This window comes from Phocoena sinus, chromosome 10 (genome assembly GCF_008692025.1).
Source record: "Phocoena sinus isolate mPhoSin1 chromosome 10, mPhoSin1.pri, whole genome shotgun sequence".
Classification (NCBI taxonomy): domain Eukaryota; kingdom Metazoa; phylum Chordata; class Mammalia; order Artiodactyla; family Phocoenidae; genus Phocoena; species Phocoena sinus.
In genome coordinates, this window is record NC_045772.1 from 40,784,232 (window position 1) to 40,805,203 (window position 20,972).

Consider the following 20,972-nt stretch of genomic DNA (forward strand, 5'->3'; position numbering starts at 1 on the left):
ATAACAATTATAAATATATATGCACCCAACATAGGAGCACCTCAATATATAAGGCAACTGCTAACAGCAGTTAAAGAGGAAATCAACAGTAACACAGTGAGACTGGGGGACTTTAACAACTCACTTACACCAATGGACAGATCATCCAAAATGAAAATAAATAAGGAAACAGAAGCTTTAAATGATGGAACAGACCAGATAGATTTAATTGGTATTTATAGCACATTCCACCCAAGAACAGCAGATTACACTTTCTTCTCAAGTGCGCATGGAACATTCTCCAGGATAGATCACATCTTGGGTCACAAATCAAGCCTCAGTAAATTTAAGAAAATTGAAATTATATCAAGCACCTTTTCTGACCACAACGTTATGAGATTAGAAATGAATTACAGGGAAAAAAGTGTAGAAAAACACAAACACATGGAGGCTAAACAATACGTTACTATTAATAACCAAGAGATCACTGAAGAAATCGAAGAGGAAATCAAAAAATACCTAGAGACAAATGACAATGAAAACACGATGATCCAAAACCTATGGGATGTGACAAAAGCAGTTCTAAGAGGGAAGTTTATAGCTATACAAGCCTACCTCAAGAAACTAGAAAAATCTCAAGTAAACAATCTAACCTTACACCTAAAGGAACTAGAGAAAGAAGAGCAAACTAAATCCAAAGTTAGCAGAAGGAAAGAAATCATAAAGATCAGAGCAGAAATAAATGAAATAGAAGCAGAGAAAACAATAGCAAAAATCAATAAAACTCAAAGCTGGTTCTTTGAGAAGATAAACAATACTGATAATCCATTAGCCAGACTCATCAAGAAAAAGAGGGAGAGTACTCAAATCAATAAAATTACAAGTGAAAAAGAAGTTACAACACACCACAGAAACACAAAGCATCCTAAGAGAACACTACAAGCACTCTATGTCAATAAAATGGAGAATCTGGAAGAACTGGACAAATTCTTAGAGGTATAACCTTCCAAGACTGAATCAAGAAGAAATGGAAACTATGAACAACCCAATCACAAATAATGAAATGTGATTAAAAATCTTCCAACAAACAAAAGTCCAGGACCAGATGGCTTCACAGGTGAATTCTATCAAACATTTAGAAAAGAGCTAACACCCATCCTTCTCAAACTCTTCCAAAATATTGCGCCGGAAGGAACAATCCCAAATTCATTCTATGAGGCCACCATCACCCTGATACGAAAACCAGACAAAGATACTACAAAAAAAGAAAATTATATACCAATATCACTCATGAATATAGATGCAAAAATCCTCAACAAAATACTAGCAAACAGAATCCAACAACACATTAAAAGGCTCATACACCATGATCAAGTGGGATTTATCCCAGGGATGCAAGGATTCTTCAATATATGCAAACCAATCAATGTGATATACCATATTAACAAATTGAAAAATAAAAACCATATGATCATCTCAATAGATGCAGAAAAGGCTTTTGACAAAATTCAACACCCATTTATGATAAAAACTCTCCAGAAAGTGGGCATAGAGGGAACCTACCTCAACATAGTAAAGGCCATATTCGACAAACCCACAGCAAACATCATTCTCAATGGTGAAAAACTGAAAGCATTTCCTCTAAGATCAGGAACAACACAACGATGTCCACTCTCACCACTATTATTCAACATAGTTTTGGAAGTCCTAGCCATGGCAATCAGAGAAGAAAAAGAAATAAAAGGAATACAAATTGGAAAAGAAGAAGTAAAACTATCACTGTTTGCAGATGACATGATACTATACATAGAGAACCCGAAAGATGCCACCAGAAAACTACTAGAGCTAATGAATGAATTTGGTAAAGTTGCAGGATACAAAATTAATGCACAGAAATCTCTTGCATTCCTACACCCTAATGATGAAAAATCTGAAAGAGAAATTAAGGAAACACTCCCATTTACCATTGCAACAAAAAGAATAAAATACCTAGGAATAAATCTACTTAGGGAGACAAAAGACCTGTATGCAGAAAACTATAAGACACTGATGAAAGAAATTAAAGATGATACCAAGAGATGGAGAGATATACCATGTTCTTGGATTGGAAGAATCAATATTGTGAAAATGACTATACTACCCAAAGCAATCTACAGATTCAATGCAATCCCTATGAAATCACCAGTGGCATTTTTTACGGAACTAGAACAAAAAATCTTAAAATTTGTATGGAAACACAAAAGACCCCAAATAGCCAAAGCAGTCCTGAGGGAAAAAAATGGAGCTGGAGGAATCAGACTCCCTGACTTCAGACTATACTACAAAGCTACAGTAATCAAGAAAATATGGTACTGGCACAAAAACAGAAACATAGATCAATGGAACAAGATAGAAAGCCCAGAGATAAAGCCATGCACCTATGGTCAACTAATCTATGACAAAGGAGGCAAGGATACACAATGGAGAAAAGACAGTCTCTTCAATAAGTGGTGCTGGGAAAACTGGACATCTACATGTAAATGAATGAAATTAGAACACTCCCTAACACCATACACAAAAATAAACTCAAAATGGATTAGAAACCTACATGTAAGACTGGACACTATAAAACTCTTAGAGGAAAACATAGGAAGAACACTCTTTGACATAAATCACAGCAAGATCTTTTTTGATCCACCTCCTAGAGTAATGGAAATAAAAACAAAAATAAACAAATGGGACCTAAAGAAACTTAAAAGCTTCTGCACAGCAAAGGAAACCATAAACAAGACGAAAAGACAACCTTCAGAATGGGAGAAAGTATTTGCAAACGAATCAACAGACAAAGGATTAATCTCCAAAATATATAAACAGCTCATGCAGCTCAATATTAAAAAAATAAACAACCCAATCCGAAAATGGGCAGAAGACCTAAATAGACATTTCTCCAAAGAAGACATACATACATGAAAAGCTGCTCAACATCCCTAAGTATAGGGAAATGCAAATCAAAGCTACAATGAGGTATCACCTCACACCAATTAGAATGGACATCATCAGAAAATCTACAAACAACAAATGCTGGAGAGGGTGTGGAGAAAAGGGAACCCTCTTGCACTGTTGTTGGGAATGTAAATTGATACAGCCACTACGAGAACAGTATGGAGGTTCCTTAAAAAACTAAAAATAGAACTACCATATGATCCAGCAATCCCACTACTGGGCATATACCCAGAGAAGACCATAATTCAAAAAGACACATGAGCCCCAGTGTTCACTGCAGCACTATTTACAATAGCCAGGTCACGGAAGCAACCTAAATGCCCATCGACAGATGAGTAGATAAAGAAGATGTGGTGTATATATATATAATGGAATATTACTCAGCCATAAAAAGGAATGAAATTAGGTCATTTGTTGAGACATGGATGCATCTAACATCTGTCATACAGAGTGAAGTAATTCGGAAAGAGAAAAACAAATATCATATATTAATGCATATATGTGGAACCTAGAAGAATGGTACAGATGAACCGGTGTTCTAGGATGAAGTTGAGACACAGATGTAGAGAACATATGTATGGACACCAAGGGGGTGAAGCAACGGGGGTTGATCAGATAATATTTTATTGATATTTTCCACTTTTCAAAAATGATACTTTAAAACGTGAGAACCGAACTCAAATTTCATTTACCTACAATGAGCCATTCAAGATAACGATGCCCCAAACATAGGCTGACCACGTGAGATTCCAGTAATGTAGTCCATGTGAATTTCTTGTGTAAAAGAGGCTGGATGGAGTCAGTATCTCTTCTAACTGTTTTGTACATGTCTCTGAGGCTAAACAAGCTATCAAGGTCAGACTTGAAATGCTGCAAAGTAAAGTGATCAAATGATCAAATACTGTGTCATAATACTGGCATTGCTCCGTGTTTTTCCAACCTAACTTCCTAACGACATCTGACCTCTTTCCAAATTTCGCCTGGACACAGGCCTTATTGAGAATCTCACAGCTTGGCAACAAATCTCATCAACCAGCCTGACCTTCTACTTGACCTTCTAGGCAAGGCTCTTAAAATTTTTCCACTAAACCAGTCTTTTGCTTCCTCACACTGACACAGTGAAGCTCACATTATCCAGCTATAGTTGCTTTGAACACACCCCACTCTCCAACCCTTCGTATGTGTCTTGAAATTTTGTGAAGTTTTCTGCTGAAAGAACCTGGCCAGCCCTGGTTCTAACTAAATGAACTGAATTCATCAAACCCCAGTAGCACAAGTAACTTGAATCCATAAGTAACTTACAGATTCAAATTATCCTATGCCGTAAAAGGCTAATGAATGTATTTTCTGAGTCTAGTGATAAATTTTTAAAAACACTTCTAGATGATAAATATTTAACCTGAACTAGGAGTTAATGTAAAGATACAATTCAACTAAAATTTTAGCTTCTACATTATCTATTTCCAGAGAGTTGGTTTTGAATTTTCTAAGTTTTAACATTTAAGTGTCTATTCATCGAGTCATCCAAAAAAGTAGTTTCAGAGGTAAGAATGAGCAAACCCTAGACTTTATAGTTAGCATAGAATCAACATCTGAGCTCCACTACTCAAACCAAAGTGTATTCCTCGGTCATGCTCTGACCTTCTAACAAGACTAACCTACCACACCTTAACATATGTTCTAATTGCCTCTGGCACTACAGATATAAGGAAGTGATATGAAAGTCTTCTAATTGTCAATGAGTACATAGCCTTAGTAAATTTGCAAGGATTTAGCAGTAGTTGTGTAAAAATTTCATTCATCAAAATATAGATTTGCAGAATTCTTATCATTTTGATGACCTTTATTGCAGCATAAGAAAATAAAACCCTGAACTATAATTTGAGTGACAATTTTTTCATTTCTGATACGGATGGTATGTAGCTAGTACCACTCTAGATGCACTGAAAAGAAGCTGTTTCATCACATATAATAGATGCTTCAGGGCATTCGGTCTTAATTCTTTTAAAGAATCTTGGTGGAAAAGTACTAGTTAAGGGACAAGGACCTGAAATCCAGGTAAAATTCTTGATCAAACTATGTCACCATCACAATCTGTTGAGCCTTAGGTATAGGGGATACCTAGAGATAATATCACCCTCTGGGCAGCATTACTGACAATTATCTTAATTACTCTTATTTATAGATTTACTGTTCCATAACACATGGTCTTCTGGCAGCTACAGGGAATGCTGTTAAACTACTGGGAAATGCTGCTAGACTGATCTTCATTAACTAACTTTTATCATGTGAGCCTAGTGTCAAAAATCTTTGAATGGCTCCCTGTTTCCAAGGACCGGATTCCTTAGATATCCTTCAAGCCTTGGTTCCACATTTCCCTCCACATTCCTTCTTTTTCCCTTAATGTCTCCCATAATTTCCCTCCTTGCTGTTCACACTCATGGTGTTCCTTCCTCTATGACAAGCGGCCCTCCATCTCTCCTGAATTAATTTTTTTCATCCTCCCAGAGCCTGACAAGGCTCCTCTTGGCCACCTCTCCTCTAAAACTAATGTAAATAGACCCACAGACATAGAAAACAAACTTATGGTTACTAAAGGGGAAAGGGGAGGAGGGAAAAAATAGGAGTTTGGGATTAATAAATACACATTACCATATAAAAAAGAGATAACAAACAAGGACCTGCTGTATAGCATAGGGAATTACATTCGATATTTTGTAATAGCCTGGAAGAGAAAAGAATTTGAAAAAGAATAGATATAACTATTCTATAACTATATATATAACTGAATCATTTTGCTGCATACCTGAAATTAACACAACATTGTAGATCAACTATACTTCAATAAAAAACAAAACAAAACAAAAAACCACACAAAAAAACCTCACCCCCACCCCCACACCAAAACTAGTGTGAAAATGCAATGGTTCTCTGTGAGAACACTCAGGACATTGTCCTGTTATACTTCTAATTGCACCTCATATTTTCTGCCTCCTGAGTTATTCATACATGTCTTTTCTTTCTTTTATTTTTATTTGTTTATTTATTTTTACCAGGCTACAAGTATATAAAAGCAGTGTTTTGGCACATACATTTAGCAAGAGAATCGGTGTGACTTGGCATCTGGAAGCAAGGAAAAAATTTAGAACATTATTCAAGGGAGTGATTTTGGTCTATGAACCTAACTAAAATTTTGATACAGTTTTCAGGCTATTAATGCCATATGATTGTTGAAAATCACACACTGAAGAAGGAGTCTTGGATCTGAGTCCTAGTTTAGTTTATCTCTTTCTTTCTTTCTTTCTTTTTTCTAGTTTATCTACTTCTTAAGTAGATACCCAAGCACATGCAACCACCTTGGCCTTTGGTTCTTCATGTGTTAGCATCCTACCTTGCTTCCCAATATACTCATTCTTAGCTTTAAATTTTTCAGTAGTCCTTATCTTCACCTGAAATTCCCATATAGTTGAATTATATTTTTATCATATTCTGTCACCTATGAGAATATAAACTCTATTTTATATTATAACCAGTTATAAACTAGGATATAAGTATGTGTGTGTGTATTTCACTGCTGAATTCTCAGTAGCTAGAACAGTATCTCATACACAATAGAAATTCATTATAACTTTGGTGCATGACTAATGGACAAAGGAACCTTGGAAGTCTAGAACAGAATTTCAAAACCTCTGCTTTATATTCTTTGCTCTTTTTTCCCAGGATTGTTGGATCACCAGAGAACAATATGCCCTTTTATCTCAGCTCCCTGAAGAAAATGGCTTTCCTGAAATACGATTAAATGTTATGCCCTCAGCTTTTAGAGAAATGTCTATTTGAACAGAGATTTTGTCTTTTGTTATTTCATGACCCTAACTGAAGAAATTTTACAATAAATTTGTCCTTGAATTCAGTGTCTGAAAGTTTGTCTCTTCAATCTAAATTATGCTCTTCTGGTCAGAAAATGAAAACTAAACACGCCAAGCAATCTCCCTTTGTGCCTTAGCTTCCTTGAGAATCAATTCAGTTCAGTGAATTTCTACTTTGGGGTGGTAATTACCTAGGCTCAAGCATCTTGTTATATACATTCCTCTACTGGTTTTCACTAGATTCTGTCATTGAATTGTGTTATATCATAATCCAATAAACTTTATAAGATTCTCAAAACCACTCTGGAAAAAAGCAAGTTATAAATCTCAGATTACTAAAATAAACATTGTTAAATAAATAATATAATGAAATAAACATTGTTAATAAAATACAATGCTAATGTGAATGTTAAAAAACCTAATGTTGATAAAATAAAATAAGCATCGTTTTGTGTGTATACATATTTCAATTAAAAGAGCAACCATTCTACTTTCAGTTAAAAAAATGGCAAGGGCAATTGCAGACATCATGATATCTTCCGAGAAAACTTTACAATTTTGGCAATGTTACTTCAAGGATAATGTGCAACAATTATACAATTCTTTGTATTATGGAGATGTATTCTAAAATATTCAGGAATTTTTCATAGACATTATAAATTAACAAACATGTATATATTTCCAATTTCTACGAGAAATTTGCCTACAAATAAAAAAGAGCTGAAGGAAATATGGAGAGGCAAAATATATAAATTTTGACTTCTTAAAGATATTGAGACTTAAATACTAACCATGATTTCTAGCAATATGCCTGGCATATGACCAATGATGAATTTGGTTTCTTACATTTTTTAAGGAAAAAAAGGAGAGAAATATAAAGAAAGGTAACATTTGTTGACTTTCCACTACCTGTGACATATTACAGTATCTCACTCCTCAGAATGATTCTACAAGGTAGTTATTATAACTCCCACTTCTATAATGACAAAATTGAGGGTTACGAAAGGGAGATTCTCCAGCTCTTGAGAGACCTCGCCGAGATTCAAACTTGAGGCTACTGGACTCCAACATTTATAATCTTTCCCACCTGAATGCCCTTAAAAAGGCCTTGTAATCCTATTTGCTGAATTCTTATGTTACATAGTGAAATGGTAAATTGTATCACCCCCAAAAAGATTAAGACAAAATTTATGTGGTCAAAGGAGTTTGTTATCTTCTCTTTCAGAACAGGCTTGACAGGGATGGACAGTGTTCTCTTTCATGGGCAGGGGAGAGCTACGAAATGGGAGAATGAAAGATAAGGGCAAACAGAATACAGTTCTATAATTATACCAGGCAACTATAGGAATATTTGATTTTCTCTTTTGGTTTAATTGGACTGTTCAGTTTTGTTTTGTTTTGTTTTTTTAACTTTAAAAAAAGTAGTAAACTGACAAAACTCAATAACACATGCTAGTTCTTTAAAGCCAAAGCCATACTTTACAGAACTGAAGCCAAAATCGAAGCCATTCCTATGGAAAGACATAGGAACTGATTCTACATCAGTTGAAATTATCCAAAACTATTTAGATATGGATCTCTTTGAAAATTAGAGGAAAACCATGGAAATCTGCTCATATTATGCACATATGCCATTTTTACAGATATTTCCACACAATTTTAAAGACTTTTTAGACACTCATCCAAGGACTCAGGTTAGGGCCACCAAATTAATGGCAGGGAGGTAAGTTACTGGTCATCATATGGAAAGTGTCCAGATTCTTTCTATCCAGTGTGGACCTTTTGATATTTCTGCCTTTGTGAACCAAATTCTCTGTTGGTTTTTTTTTTTTTTTTTTTAAACCATTCCTTCTTCTACTCCATAAAATCCTTCAGGTTTGTTTTAAAGCTTTTGATGTAGCTTAGCTTTACTTCAAAGACAGCATCCCCAGATGCCAACTAGTCTTGTTACTCCAAAATTATGCAGGACTGTTCCTTGTCTCGTGGATACTGTAACGTAAGGCCCCTTACTTTAGAAAGCCCTAACCTCTGTTTCGGGCCTTCTTCATGAGTATCTCAGATCACAGCCATGGTCTATAACTGGGCTTATAGACCATGAATTTGTGAAAATTCTTGTCAGAGTGCAATTCTCATCAACTGCGTTAAATTATTCCTAGAATACTCTAACTCTTCTCCTGTTTCTTTTTCTTAACATTTGGTATTCTTCCAATAGTTCCAGTCAGAAGTAAAATAACAGACTGCCTGAAAAGAACGTGTGTGTGTGTGTGTGTGTGTGTGTGTGTGTGTGTGTTCCAATATAGGTTAATCGGAATCATAAGTCTTTAAATTAAAATCCGAAAAGAAAACGTATTATCTTGCCATTGTTCCAATTTACTTTAGAATGGATCTTCTCAGTATTATTTCTAAGGAGCTGCATCTCAGGTATTGTTTAAACACCCTATGCAACTTCCTACCTTATTTCAAGCCCCAGTGGCAATTCCTGAACATACCTTCTGTTCCGCTGTCATGGTTAGACTTTGCAGTCGGCCAGTCATATTCCCTAAACTCTTTTCAAAAGCTGCTACGAGGTGAGCCTGTGAACAAAACGGAAGGAACATATCTTAAATGTCAGAAACTTATGTGGATGGATGAAAACCCTTCTCTTTACAAAATGCTTAATTTCATTTTAAATACTATGACTGCCATGTCTGGCTTTCAGTGCTGACTCTCCATTAACACACATCTTCATCTATTATTTCTAAACCTCAGCTTAAAAATCAGTGTTTCAATCTTGACATTTAATGAGTTCAACTTCTGAAAGGGAATGCTATTTTGCAAATAAAAACACCTTCTAACTTGCACATCATGGAGGATTTGATACCCAAAATACTGGATAAAGTTCTGAGTTGCCAAGTTTTTAGACTCAAAGCCCAAGAGGAGGTCGCGGCAATACTCAATGGACGAATGTTCCTCATTCTTATACCTGCATGATGACCTTTGAAGACATTGTTAGCTCCTCTATTGAAATGATGCTCTCTTCCAAGTGCCGGAAATCTGCTGACAGCTATAACATTGTCGTTCCTCTTTTTCCACTAACAAAGAATTGAATCGAAAAGAGTTGTCTTCACTTTCCAAACTCTTTTCAATAAAAAGGGCTTTTATTCCTACTTTTTTCCCTTCCACTAAGGAAATGTAGGTAGGCCAGCTAGAAATAATATTCAGTTATATTTTATTTAAGTTTTTGTGGCTCTGGGGTTTTATTTTAAGTCTCAGAGAATTATACATATTGCAGTACATAACCGTAACTCTTACGATTAAGAAGTATTTGAAAATCTTATTATAGTTCTAAAATAGGCCAGTTTCTATTGACATGCTATCATGCAACAGCTTGACCCACAGAATATTATGCACGAAGAGAAACGTCAACCTCTCACTGTGGCTTGATGTAGAACCACAGGTATGTTCTCCAATTTTATCGCATCCATAAAAAGATACAAGTACAGAATGTTTTACAACCTACATCTATAATAAACTATGTGTGGGGGAAAATTTGCCAAAAGATTATTTTTTTGAGAGAAGGGAGTGAGAGGCTGCAATTAAAATAAATCGCCTTGTAACTCTAGCAGAGCTGAAAGGCTGAGGTACCTATTATCTAGTGGATCACAGGAGTCCTAAGAATTAGGGCGCTAGAAGTTTATTTCATTATTAGTAACAGCCAGAAGTTTATTCCATTCTTGGTAACAGCTAGAATGTACAAGTCCCTTCCATTAGCATCATGATACAAAGGTGTCTTTGTTCCTAGCTCTGAGCTCATCCTGGGATGCCTTTGTTTTCCTGACACTATAATATAGAGAAAGATGATTTATAGAAGATGCCATTAATCTCCAGTCCATCAGTAAGTAAAGTTCTATTCTTTCCCACCTAGTTACAAAACAGAAACAGACTCACAGACATAGAGAACAGACTTGTGGTTGCCAAGGGGGAGGGGAGTGGGGGAGGGCAGGACTAGGAGTTTGGGGTTAGCAGATGCAAACTACTATATATAGGATGGATAAAAAACAAGGTCCTATTGTATAGCACAGGGAACTGTTCAATATCCTGTGATCAACCATAATGGGAAAGAATATAAAAAAAGAATTTCTATATAACTGCTGTACAGCAGAGATTGGCACAGCACTGCAAATCAACTCTACTTCAATAAAAAAATTTTTTTAAATAACCAAAAAAAGCCTCTATTCTTTTCCACTCCCTTCTCCCTCTTTCCTCCTTTCCCTCTCTCTCAGACACACACATACTCGCGACCTTGAGTACTGTACTCCAAGGTTTGTTAGCAGGTTTAATCAGATAAATAACACTCTTTTTAAAAAACAAATAGTATCTAATAGTTCAAAACCTTTCCAGTGACAAGGAATGTCATTACATCAGAATTAGTACCCTCAGAAATTAGCATAAGGTTATGTCCCACTTTCTCTTATACTTAACCTTCACACTATGTTAAAGGTGAACAAAATGAAAATGTACAGCTCACTGGTTCATCGTCGCGAATATTCATGCACTCAGCAGCCAAGTCAAGAAAGAGGATTTGAAGACCCTGGAAGTCCTCCCTTGCCCCTTCCTCATCTCTGTCCCCTCTCCCTTCCGAAAAGATAACCACTAGAGTGACCTGTGTTATAATTACTTTCTTGCTTCCCTATATAGTTTGGCCACCTAAGCTTGCATCCCTAAACACTATGTTTTAGCTTGGCCTATTTTTAAAACTATCCGAGTGGAATCACATGGCATGATTTTCTTGGTGACAGTTTTCTTTTGCTTAACATTGTATTTTGAGATTCATCCATGTGGTGTGCAGCAGGAGTTAGAATTTGCTGTAAAGCACTGCTCTGTGTGATTTATAATTTATTTGTCCATGATGACCATTAGTGCTGATTCCAGTTTAGACTGTTAAAAATAATCCTGCTATGAAGATAAAGTGGGTTACTAAATTCTAAAGCTAAAATTGCTTGTTTTCCTCTAAAATAGAAGAACTTTGTTAATATTCACTACAAGAAATGCAAGACTACATAACATTGAAAAGTTTCAATTCTCCCAAACAACTGTAAGGTTTAATTGTTGGACAATGAGTCCTTGAATGTATATACTTGTAGAAAATTGCTTCATTTTACCAGCTGTGCGTATTTTATCAGTTTAATAGGAATTAAAAATATGACAAAGAAAGCAGGACTGTGAAGAACAGGCTGCACAAATATATTGCTTGTATTTGGTATCTATGAGTGAATATAAAATGTTCACCATTAGAAGGTCAGTTTTCAATCTTTGGAAAATTGCTCTTCATTAATTATTTACAAGAACATATATAACTAGTTACAAAAGAACATTTTAATTTGAGTCACATTGTTCTCCGTGAAAAGTTTGTTAAAAGTATGATTGTGAAATGCTGCTTTAAGTTTATGTCCCCTTAACTTAGCTTATCATAATAGCTTTGTTACTTTGAAGTTAATAAAAGGGCAACTTTCGCACCAATTGGATTCATGGAAAGGCACTACAATAGGTAAAATAAAGGAAGGCATTTATACCAGTGATAATCTTTGTCACCTTACTGGAGAAAAAAATGGAATGTAAGACTGATTAAACTATAGGAAAATATATATCTTGTCTAAAAACTGTAAAATGATAACTTTAAAAGAACTGTGGATTTTTAGGGGGACTGTTAATCATAGTTTACATGGTTCTGACTTTTGTCTTAGCAGCTGCATAATTTTCAAGCCACAGTAAAGTTGTATCAATATGTTGATGAATATTCCCTACTTGTGTTAGGTGAAGTCTGTGAAGGTAATAAAATAGACAAGACTGAATACTAGTTAAGGGAAAATATTTTTAGTACATATTGTCTTTAGTTTTGGAATCACATAACATAATCTGAATAGACATGTAAAAAACTGTGGTACTAAAAAATAAGATGGAATATCATTATGAAAAATGCCTGCATTGCATTTGTTCATTCAGAATTCAGTGACAGCCCATCAACCAAATAAAACATACTCTTTACATAGATGTATATGGGGATAGACAGACAGATTAGATAGACAGAGAGAAATAGATGACTTTACATTTGAAATTCAATAGTTAGATGAACTGAAAATGACTCTGAAACTATCATAAATAAGATTTCATATTTCTTTTACTGTATAAAATTGTCCCTTCAGTGTCTGTCATTGTTAATTATGTGCAAAATAGTTTTCCCTTAAAGGAGATGCAGAAAAACAAAAGTAACTGCCAGACTATATAAAAATATTAAATAGAGCAAAGATATAGGACACAATCCCAAGGAAAATAACACCTGAGAGATCTGTGGTTAGAAGACTTCTGCACTGAAAGGCAAAAAAACAAAACACACAAAAAACAAAATAAACTTTTTTTGGTTACACATTCATTCAGCGATATTTTTGAAAAGTGGTAGCAATAACTAGCCTTAGTGCCCATTTCCAGATTACCTAAGGGCTGAGATTTGTAAGAAATACATTAAATGCATCCCACCTGGCTTGGCAGCATGAAGGTATGGGTGAGAGGCCAGGGGGCACCTGGCTGACTGTCTGATGTGACCATACATTCCCGGGGGCCTTGGACTGTGGGGCTCCTTTTCTCTTCCTGTTTGTTGGTGGGGTATTGATTCAAAGAAGGCTAGGCAATAGCGCTGGCCAACATACCCTCTCTCCTTTCTCCAGACATCCTAGTGGACACAGCTCTATAAAGAGGCTTCCCAGGCTTTCTGCAGCTCTGCTCAGAGAACTTCTGAGCAGAAGTTCTCAGGGGAGGGAAAGGCTCAGCGTACCTTCTACTGAATGGAGGTCATATTCTGTCAGGCAAACGAGAGGTGAGCTGACTGAATAACTTTCTGACTTACCACTGCCCCTTTTAACAAAGGGGGAGAAAAAGCAGAGAAACAGATGTTTCAAATTTAAATATTAAAACACAGATTATTGTCTAGACTCCATAAAAATATAATCATGCTGCCAGGTCCAGACATGTGACACATCAATTACAAAAAGAAAAAAAACCCCAAAAGCCCAAATTAAGGAAAACCAATTAAGTCCTGATAGAATTATTCATATATTGAGTAAAACTGAATAGCTGGATCTTAAAATGATTACTAAATAAACGATAATAATAACAGTTAATGATATTTTCTACAGAACCAAACATTGTAGTTTGTCTTTATAAATCATGGCTACTACACTTCTATACAACAATGGTCATTGTAGTGATCCCATTTCACCAAAAAGTAAAAAGTTTACTCGTGGTCTGAATAAAATAATAAATAAAAGGCATATCTTTACCTCCAAACAGGAAATGTACAAGATTAAAAAAAATTTTTCACTTACATTGAAGAAACTCGACAGAAAAATTTTTCAGTCTTATAATTAATTTCATTTCTGTACAAGTATATTAAAATATATGCATATATTACATACATCAACAGATGTTAACTCAGAGGCAATGACGTGAAACACACTCTGAATGAAATTTAAATGCAGTATTTCTTAGAACTGAGAAACCAAGTGTTTTCTCAAGTAAATCCTTTGATGACATAATGGTGCACTGAATCTAAAGTGACATTTTAAACTAAGTGCTAAAGAGAATGAGTTCAAGATGGTTTGCGCCTTATAAATAATTCAAATTTCTGAATGTGTAAAGGAGATTATATCCTTAAAGATACAAAGGAACATAAATATACAAGACTCCATCCCTAGTAATTATAATGATACTATTAAATGTTTAAAATAGGACTGACCTTAAAATTATTTTATAAACATTTATACAGGCATCCACCTACACAAGTTCTTAGTTACTGCAATAGTTTTAAAGTAAATTTTGATAAACTGCTTTGTAAAAGAATAGAAGATAATATATATCTTCATTACCTGAATCTTCTGACTTTTATCTTTTGACAGTTTCAGCAATACATTTATCTGATGGTAAAAAGCTATAACAATCCATATCACCACCGAATAAAAAAAGCACTAAATGGTGAAATAAGATTCAAATTCCCAAGAAATTAAAAACTAGACATCACTTTAAAAAATTTTAAATTAAATTTAATTTAAAAAATTTGTGATAGATCTTTAGGTGTTTAATTTTTAAACTTGAAATAATTACAGATTCGCAAGAAGTTTCAAAGAGAGTACAGAGAGGACTCTTGTACCCCTTTATTCAGTTTGCCTCAATAGTTACATTTTATAAAATTATAGTATAATATCAAAACCAGAAATTCATTATTGGTACACATATGAAGATTCACACATGTAAATAACCACCTTTCATCACCACAAAGCTCTTCCTATTGCTACCCTTTTAGTTACACCCACTCTCAGGAGAGAGGTGACCACCTTCCTTAAACCCTGGCAACCACTAAGTTGTTCTTCATTTCTATAATTTTGTCATTTGAGAATGTTGAATAAATGGAATTATATAGTATGCAACCTTTTAAAATTGGTCTTTTTTTCACTAAGCTTAATGCACTTGAGATCCATCCAAGTTGCTGTGTGTATTAATAGTTATTTAATTTTACTGCTGAGTGGCAGTCCATGGTATGGATGTATCTATCGGAGTTTGTTTATCCATGGACCTATTAAGAGACATTTTGGTTGTTTCCAATTTTTGCACTATTAAAAAATAAAGCTGCTATGTACAGGTTTCTGTGTGGGTCTGAGGTGATTTGAGAATATTTCTAAAATGCATTATGAAGTAAAAAAAAAAAAAGAAGAAGAACATACCAAATAGCATATATATTAAGCTCCCATCCATGCGCAAAATGTACTACTAATGACAACAAAGATGTGGACAGGGAAGGCTGGAGATAGTTGGATAGTTTTTCCAAGACTAGCACTTTTTAAACAAATGTATCAATTTGGCACCGATTTTTCTAATTTTATGTTTCTCACTTTTTTTTCTTTATCACCCCCTAGAGAGACATTATAGATTTTTTTTTTTCCTAATTGTCCCCTTCCTCCATGGCCATTTTAATATCACAGATATGCTGGATACCTGTTTATGTACTCTGTATATATCTGTGCTTTATGCATAAGAAGAGTACTTTAAAAAGAAAAGAGTACTTTTTTTTCCCACCCTAAGAAACACTATTCATTCTTTGACGATCATATCAATGCCCAGCTGAGAATACATAGTCCATAGTCGTGAAAACACAACAGTGAAAATAGTGTGGCATGCATGACTTGAGAGAAGTGGCAGATAGCCAATGGCTGACATCTCTGTAAAATGTTTGGTACCTTTCCAAACAATGGCATCGAGCTGTCCCCCAGGACTGTCCTCCTATGTTAGAACTTGGCTCCTTCTGTGTGTATGTGTGTATGTGTATAAGCCTTTGCAAATGTGTTCTGTATATATGTATTCAGGGGTATACAGAAGAACAATGTTGAAAGGAAACACAAGAAATCAATAACCAAGAATGGGAATGGGAATCTCAGAGGGAAAAACGAATATATATCTTTTATTAAACACTTCTTTTAATTTCAGTTTTTCTTTTTAATACAATATACACGTACATTTGTCACTTGGTATCTGTGGGAGATTGGTTCCAGGACCAAAATCCATGGATGCTCAAGTCCCATAGTTGGCCCTCTGCATCTGTGAGTTCCACATCCAGGGGTTCAACCAACCATGGATTGTGTATGGTTGACCCTTAAACAACACGGGTTTGAACTACACGGGTCCAGTTATATGCAGATATTTAGAAATGTGTGGATCCACTTACATGCAGATTTTTTAAATATCCATGCATAAGTGGACCTGCACAGTTCAAACACGTGTTGTTCAAGGGTCAACCGTATTACTTTTTTTTTTTTTTTCTTTGCGGTACGCAGGCCTCTCACTGTTGTGGCCTCTCCCACTGCGGAGCACAGGCTCCGGACGCACAGGCTCAGCGGCCATAGGCTCACGGGCCCAGCCGCTCCGCGGCATGTGGGATCCTTCCAGACCGGGGCGTGAACCCGCGTCCCCTGCATCGGCAGGCGGACTCCCAACCACTGCGCCACCAGGGAAGCCCCGTATTACTTTTTAATTGGAGACAGTATAAACAATATTGGGTAAAAGCCCAAATTCCATTATGTATAGCAGCTGTTTATTAATCCAACAACCGATATATAAGTCCATGCAAGAGACATTTACAAAATAAAACAAAACTCTGAGTAATCGTTCAAGACATTTATGTCTTTACTATCCAGAGCATAGGGCCTGTCATTGAGCCTTCCTCATTGCAGACAAACACAACCCAGTGTGTTCCTGCTTTTACACTGCAATATGTCCTCTGGGTACAAATTCAGGGATCTAGACAGGAGTGCTTTATACTACTATACATATAGCCTGTAGTATAAAATTTACAGTGGCTTCTGAACTATTAAAGAATTATTCTTAGACAAAAAATATGGGTTAAATAATACTGTTCTCTTCCAGTATTGTCTAAACAGTTCTCTAAAACCTGCTACTATTTTAAGAATCCCCTGACAACATCTATAAAAAATAAATATAGCCAATCCCAAATTCATTTGATTCTCCCAAAGTTAAAAAGATAAAGTTAATTCAAAAACAGTGCTAAGATGAATGCATTGTGAGTGAAATGATTTACTTATATACTGTGGAAGGTACTGGATTGGCCAAAAAATTCGTTTGGGTTATTGATGGTACGGAAAAACCCAAACAAACTTTTTGCCAACCCAATATATTACACAATAACTTTTATTCTTAAAATATCTCTTATTTAGGGCTTCCCTGGTGGCGCAGTGATTGGGGGTCCGCCTGCCGATGCAGGGGACACGGGTTCGTGCACCGGTCCGGGAAGATCCCACATGCCGCGGAGCGGCTGGGCCCGTGAGCCATGGCCGCTGAGCCTGCGCGTCCGGAGCCTGTGCTCCGCAACGGGAGAGGCCGCAACAGTGAGAGGCCCGCGTACCGAAAAAAAAAAAAAATCTCTTATTTAAATCATACCCAGTGAGCCCACATTTGCTCACTCTTGCTGTGTTAAGCTTTGCTGAGCAGATGGAAGAACTCCACGAAGAGCAGAGTGGTGAGGCAGGAACAGGCCCAAAGCCACCCGGTGGAAGTGAGCAGACTGATGTTGAGTGAAGGTGTCAGGACATATGGCAAAATAGCGGGAGCTTCCTCACCCCTCACTGCTGCTTCTAACACTGTTGTTCCCTAGGGCCAGGCACAATGCCACATGTTCGCCTTTATTTCTGCTCCTACTCTGAGTATACTCCAGGCACACTGAAGGATCTTCAGTAAATGTTAATATAACTGATGGTTTTTGCCATCATCATTTTTTGCGATCCTCAGCTGCTTTAACTGCTATAAGGAGGCTACCAAGGTTTTTGAGAGAACTCTAGCTCATTTATAATATAGCTAAGGAACCCAAATTTAGAGAATTAACCGGCTGCTTAACTAATTGTCCAATAAATTGTGCTGAAGGAGACAGGGCACAAGAATTTTTTATACTCCACAGTTAATCACTGTCAACCCCTCATTGTCTTGGAGCTGAAGAAAGTCTTACGTATGTGGGGCTGGGCGTTGGTAACAATGAGAAATAAGAAAAGAAATAAGACTTGTAGCTTTTACTAATGTTTCCAACTTTACATGAAACAAAAAGCCACTTTAACCACATTGTGATTCCTCATCAATGTGGATTTACGTTTGATTACCCAGCGTGCAGGAAAGTCCCACTATTTAGTGACCTAAAGTCTGTATAATTTTGGACATTTAAAGTTTGTGAGTCTGTTACTAAAATTATTCCATTTACTATATAAACATCTGTTTTAATATATCAAAAAAAATCAAAAGTGACTTACATTTGCTGAAAGTTGAGAAGTGAGAGTGGCAACTTTTTCTTGTGATGCAACAAGCTCTCTCCGTAGTTTATGGATTTGCTGAATGTAATTTAAAAAAAAATCAAATCAATATGCTAGTAGATTTTAACTTAAAACTAAGAATTCAATCCAAAAAAGCCAATACTATAATTAGCTCATCCTACCCCCAGTAAATATACATATATATTTTTTCTGGGTCTTTTTATTTTTCTATCCATTTTTTTGTATGTTTATTTTTATTTCCTATACTTTGGCAACTTCTCAGAAGCTGTAGAATATCCTGCAGTCACTGAAAGTTGGCTCCAATTCAACATTTAATGATTCCATATTTGAAAATAATTTTATTGGCTGGAGTTTTAATTCCTAACACTTAGAGAAGCCTTCCCAAGTCTTTGTTATAATGCCCTTTTTTCAGTGAGTTACTATGAGCTCTGGGCAGAAATGCTGCTACAGATTATCCATAGTTTCAAAAAAGGGGAAAAATCAGTAATACTGTAAAAACGGCTAGATAAACCACCAACATAAATATGCTAAAATGTTTTCCTGTTTGGTTAGGTCCACACTCAAATAAAAGTGAACCAGAAAAAGATGAGAGTATATATCATACTTAAAATTTTAATTTAAGCACTTTCCACAGTTTAATCTGCATGTTTCATGTTTCCGTGAAATATAGACAGTGATTAGTAAGGTTAAGATATTCATAAGCAATTGAGACTAAGTCTACAAGTATACTTCTGGTCTCAAGGGATTTTAGTTACTTAGGTGCCAAACATTCTACTCTGATGATTCTCATTTCTTCAAAAACAAGTCTTCTATTGTTGTAGTTAAACTTTCAAAACACTACCTTAGTTTGAAAGAGCATTCTTGACACAGTTCATTAACTGTCTTTTTTTTTTTTTTTCCTACCCATTAGATTTTTGTGGAGAAGAAATGGTGGTAAATACTGAAAAGACTCTAAAAAAGAACTAAACTTTAAACTGGAATTAGAGACAGGGGACATTTACATAATTTTAGTAAATGTGATTCCATTTGACTCCTGTCCTTTAAAAAAAGAGATACACCCAGACCCAAAGAGCATTTGAGCTGCATTCAAATGATGACCGCAAATGGTTCCAGAAAGCAGAGAACATCTGTTTTATTCTTAAAACAATACAAATTCAAAGAGCTTTCTCAAATTAATAGTCTCTATTACATGATCAGATTTCCTTTAAAATAGAATCTAGGAAAACTTAAAGTAATATAAATCATTAAAAAAGAACCATAACCTACTATGGGGCATAAATAATTAAAGGGGAGGCGGATAACTACTAATACGACAAACAGATGTGGTATTTCTATGCCTTAGTAGCTATACATATTGCGGTCAGTGGTCGATTGCCATGTTCGTGAGATGTAAATAGTTTAGGTTTTTCAAAACCGTATTTACTCTTTGGTCTAGCAATTATAAAGATAAAATTGATATAATTTATACTTTTTCAATTTTTTAAAAATACAGCACAAATTTTACTTTAAAAGTCTAATAAAATAAAACTTCAAAGGGCAGAATTCCTTTGCAGAGGCTGTTACCAATGCATTTTTCCTTGCTCATGGTAAAACCAATCAAATAGTCATTAGCACACCTTGAATAAAGGCCTAATTAAAGTCTCCCTGCTCTCCTTGGCCAGGACAGCTCTTATACAAAGGGAAAGAAAAATAATGTTCTCTCCAGGCTGCAATCTGATTTGTACGTGATTGCAATGAAATATTTGTGAAATGTACGTGATTAGAACAATATACTACACTATACATCAAGTGATTAGAAGCAGCAAAGTCCTGGCACCAAACAGTAGATGGGCTGGGATACTGGTAAATTGTGTTGTGGCGGCCTAGTGCCTCAAATTCAATACTTGCCTTAATCCTATGCACTTAGTCTAACAGGCAGTGGGGGAAGAGACTATAATAGACCACACATTCATTCATTCATCCATCAAAGATTTGTAAGTGCTAGAGACAGCTTATTAGATGTTGATTTAAGACTCCAAGCTAGAACATGAGAAAAGAGTTTGCTTCTAAAAACTTCGTTACATTTTCTTTTAAGAGGAAATATCCAAGACCATTTATCACTAGCTGGGTCACTTCTATTAGCAGTGTTGGAGAGTTATGGGTTGTATCATAGAGCCCTCTAGTGGTCGAAACACTCATTTCATCATAAATGTAAACGAAAGCAGTCAAATGTAAAAATACTACAAGGTTTTTACCTCTGAATGAGCCTTTTCTTCAGCCTGTAAAAGAAAAAAAGGAAAAAGAATTTAAC

At 35.6% G+C, this 20,972-nt stretch overlaps 1 protein-coding gene across 1 annotated transcript in view; it reads right to left on the reverse strand.

Moving 5' to 3' along the window:
- NAV3 (neuron navigator 3) overlaps positions 1 to 20,972 on the reverse strand; it is a 592,483-nt gene that overhangs the window by 50,837 nt on the left and 520,674 nt on the right. Inside the window, 3 exon segments of the mRNA XM_032644349.1 lie at positions 9,317 to 9,400; positions 18,662 to 18,739; positions 20,917 to 20,940. Of these exon segments, the coding sequence (XP_032500240.1) occupies positions 9,317 to 9,400; positions 18,662 to 18,739; positions 20,917 to 20,940 (186 nt within the window).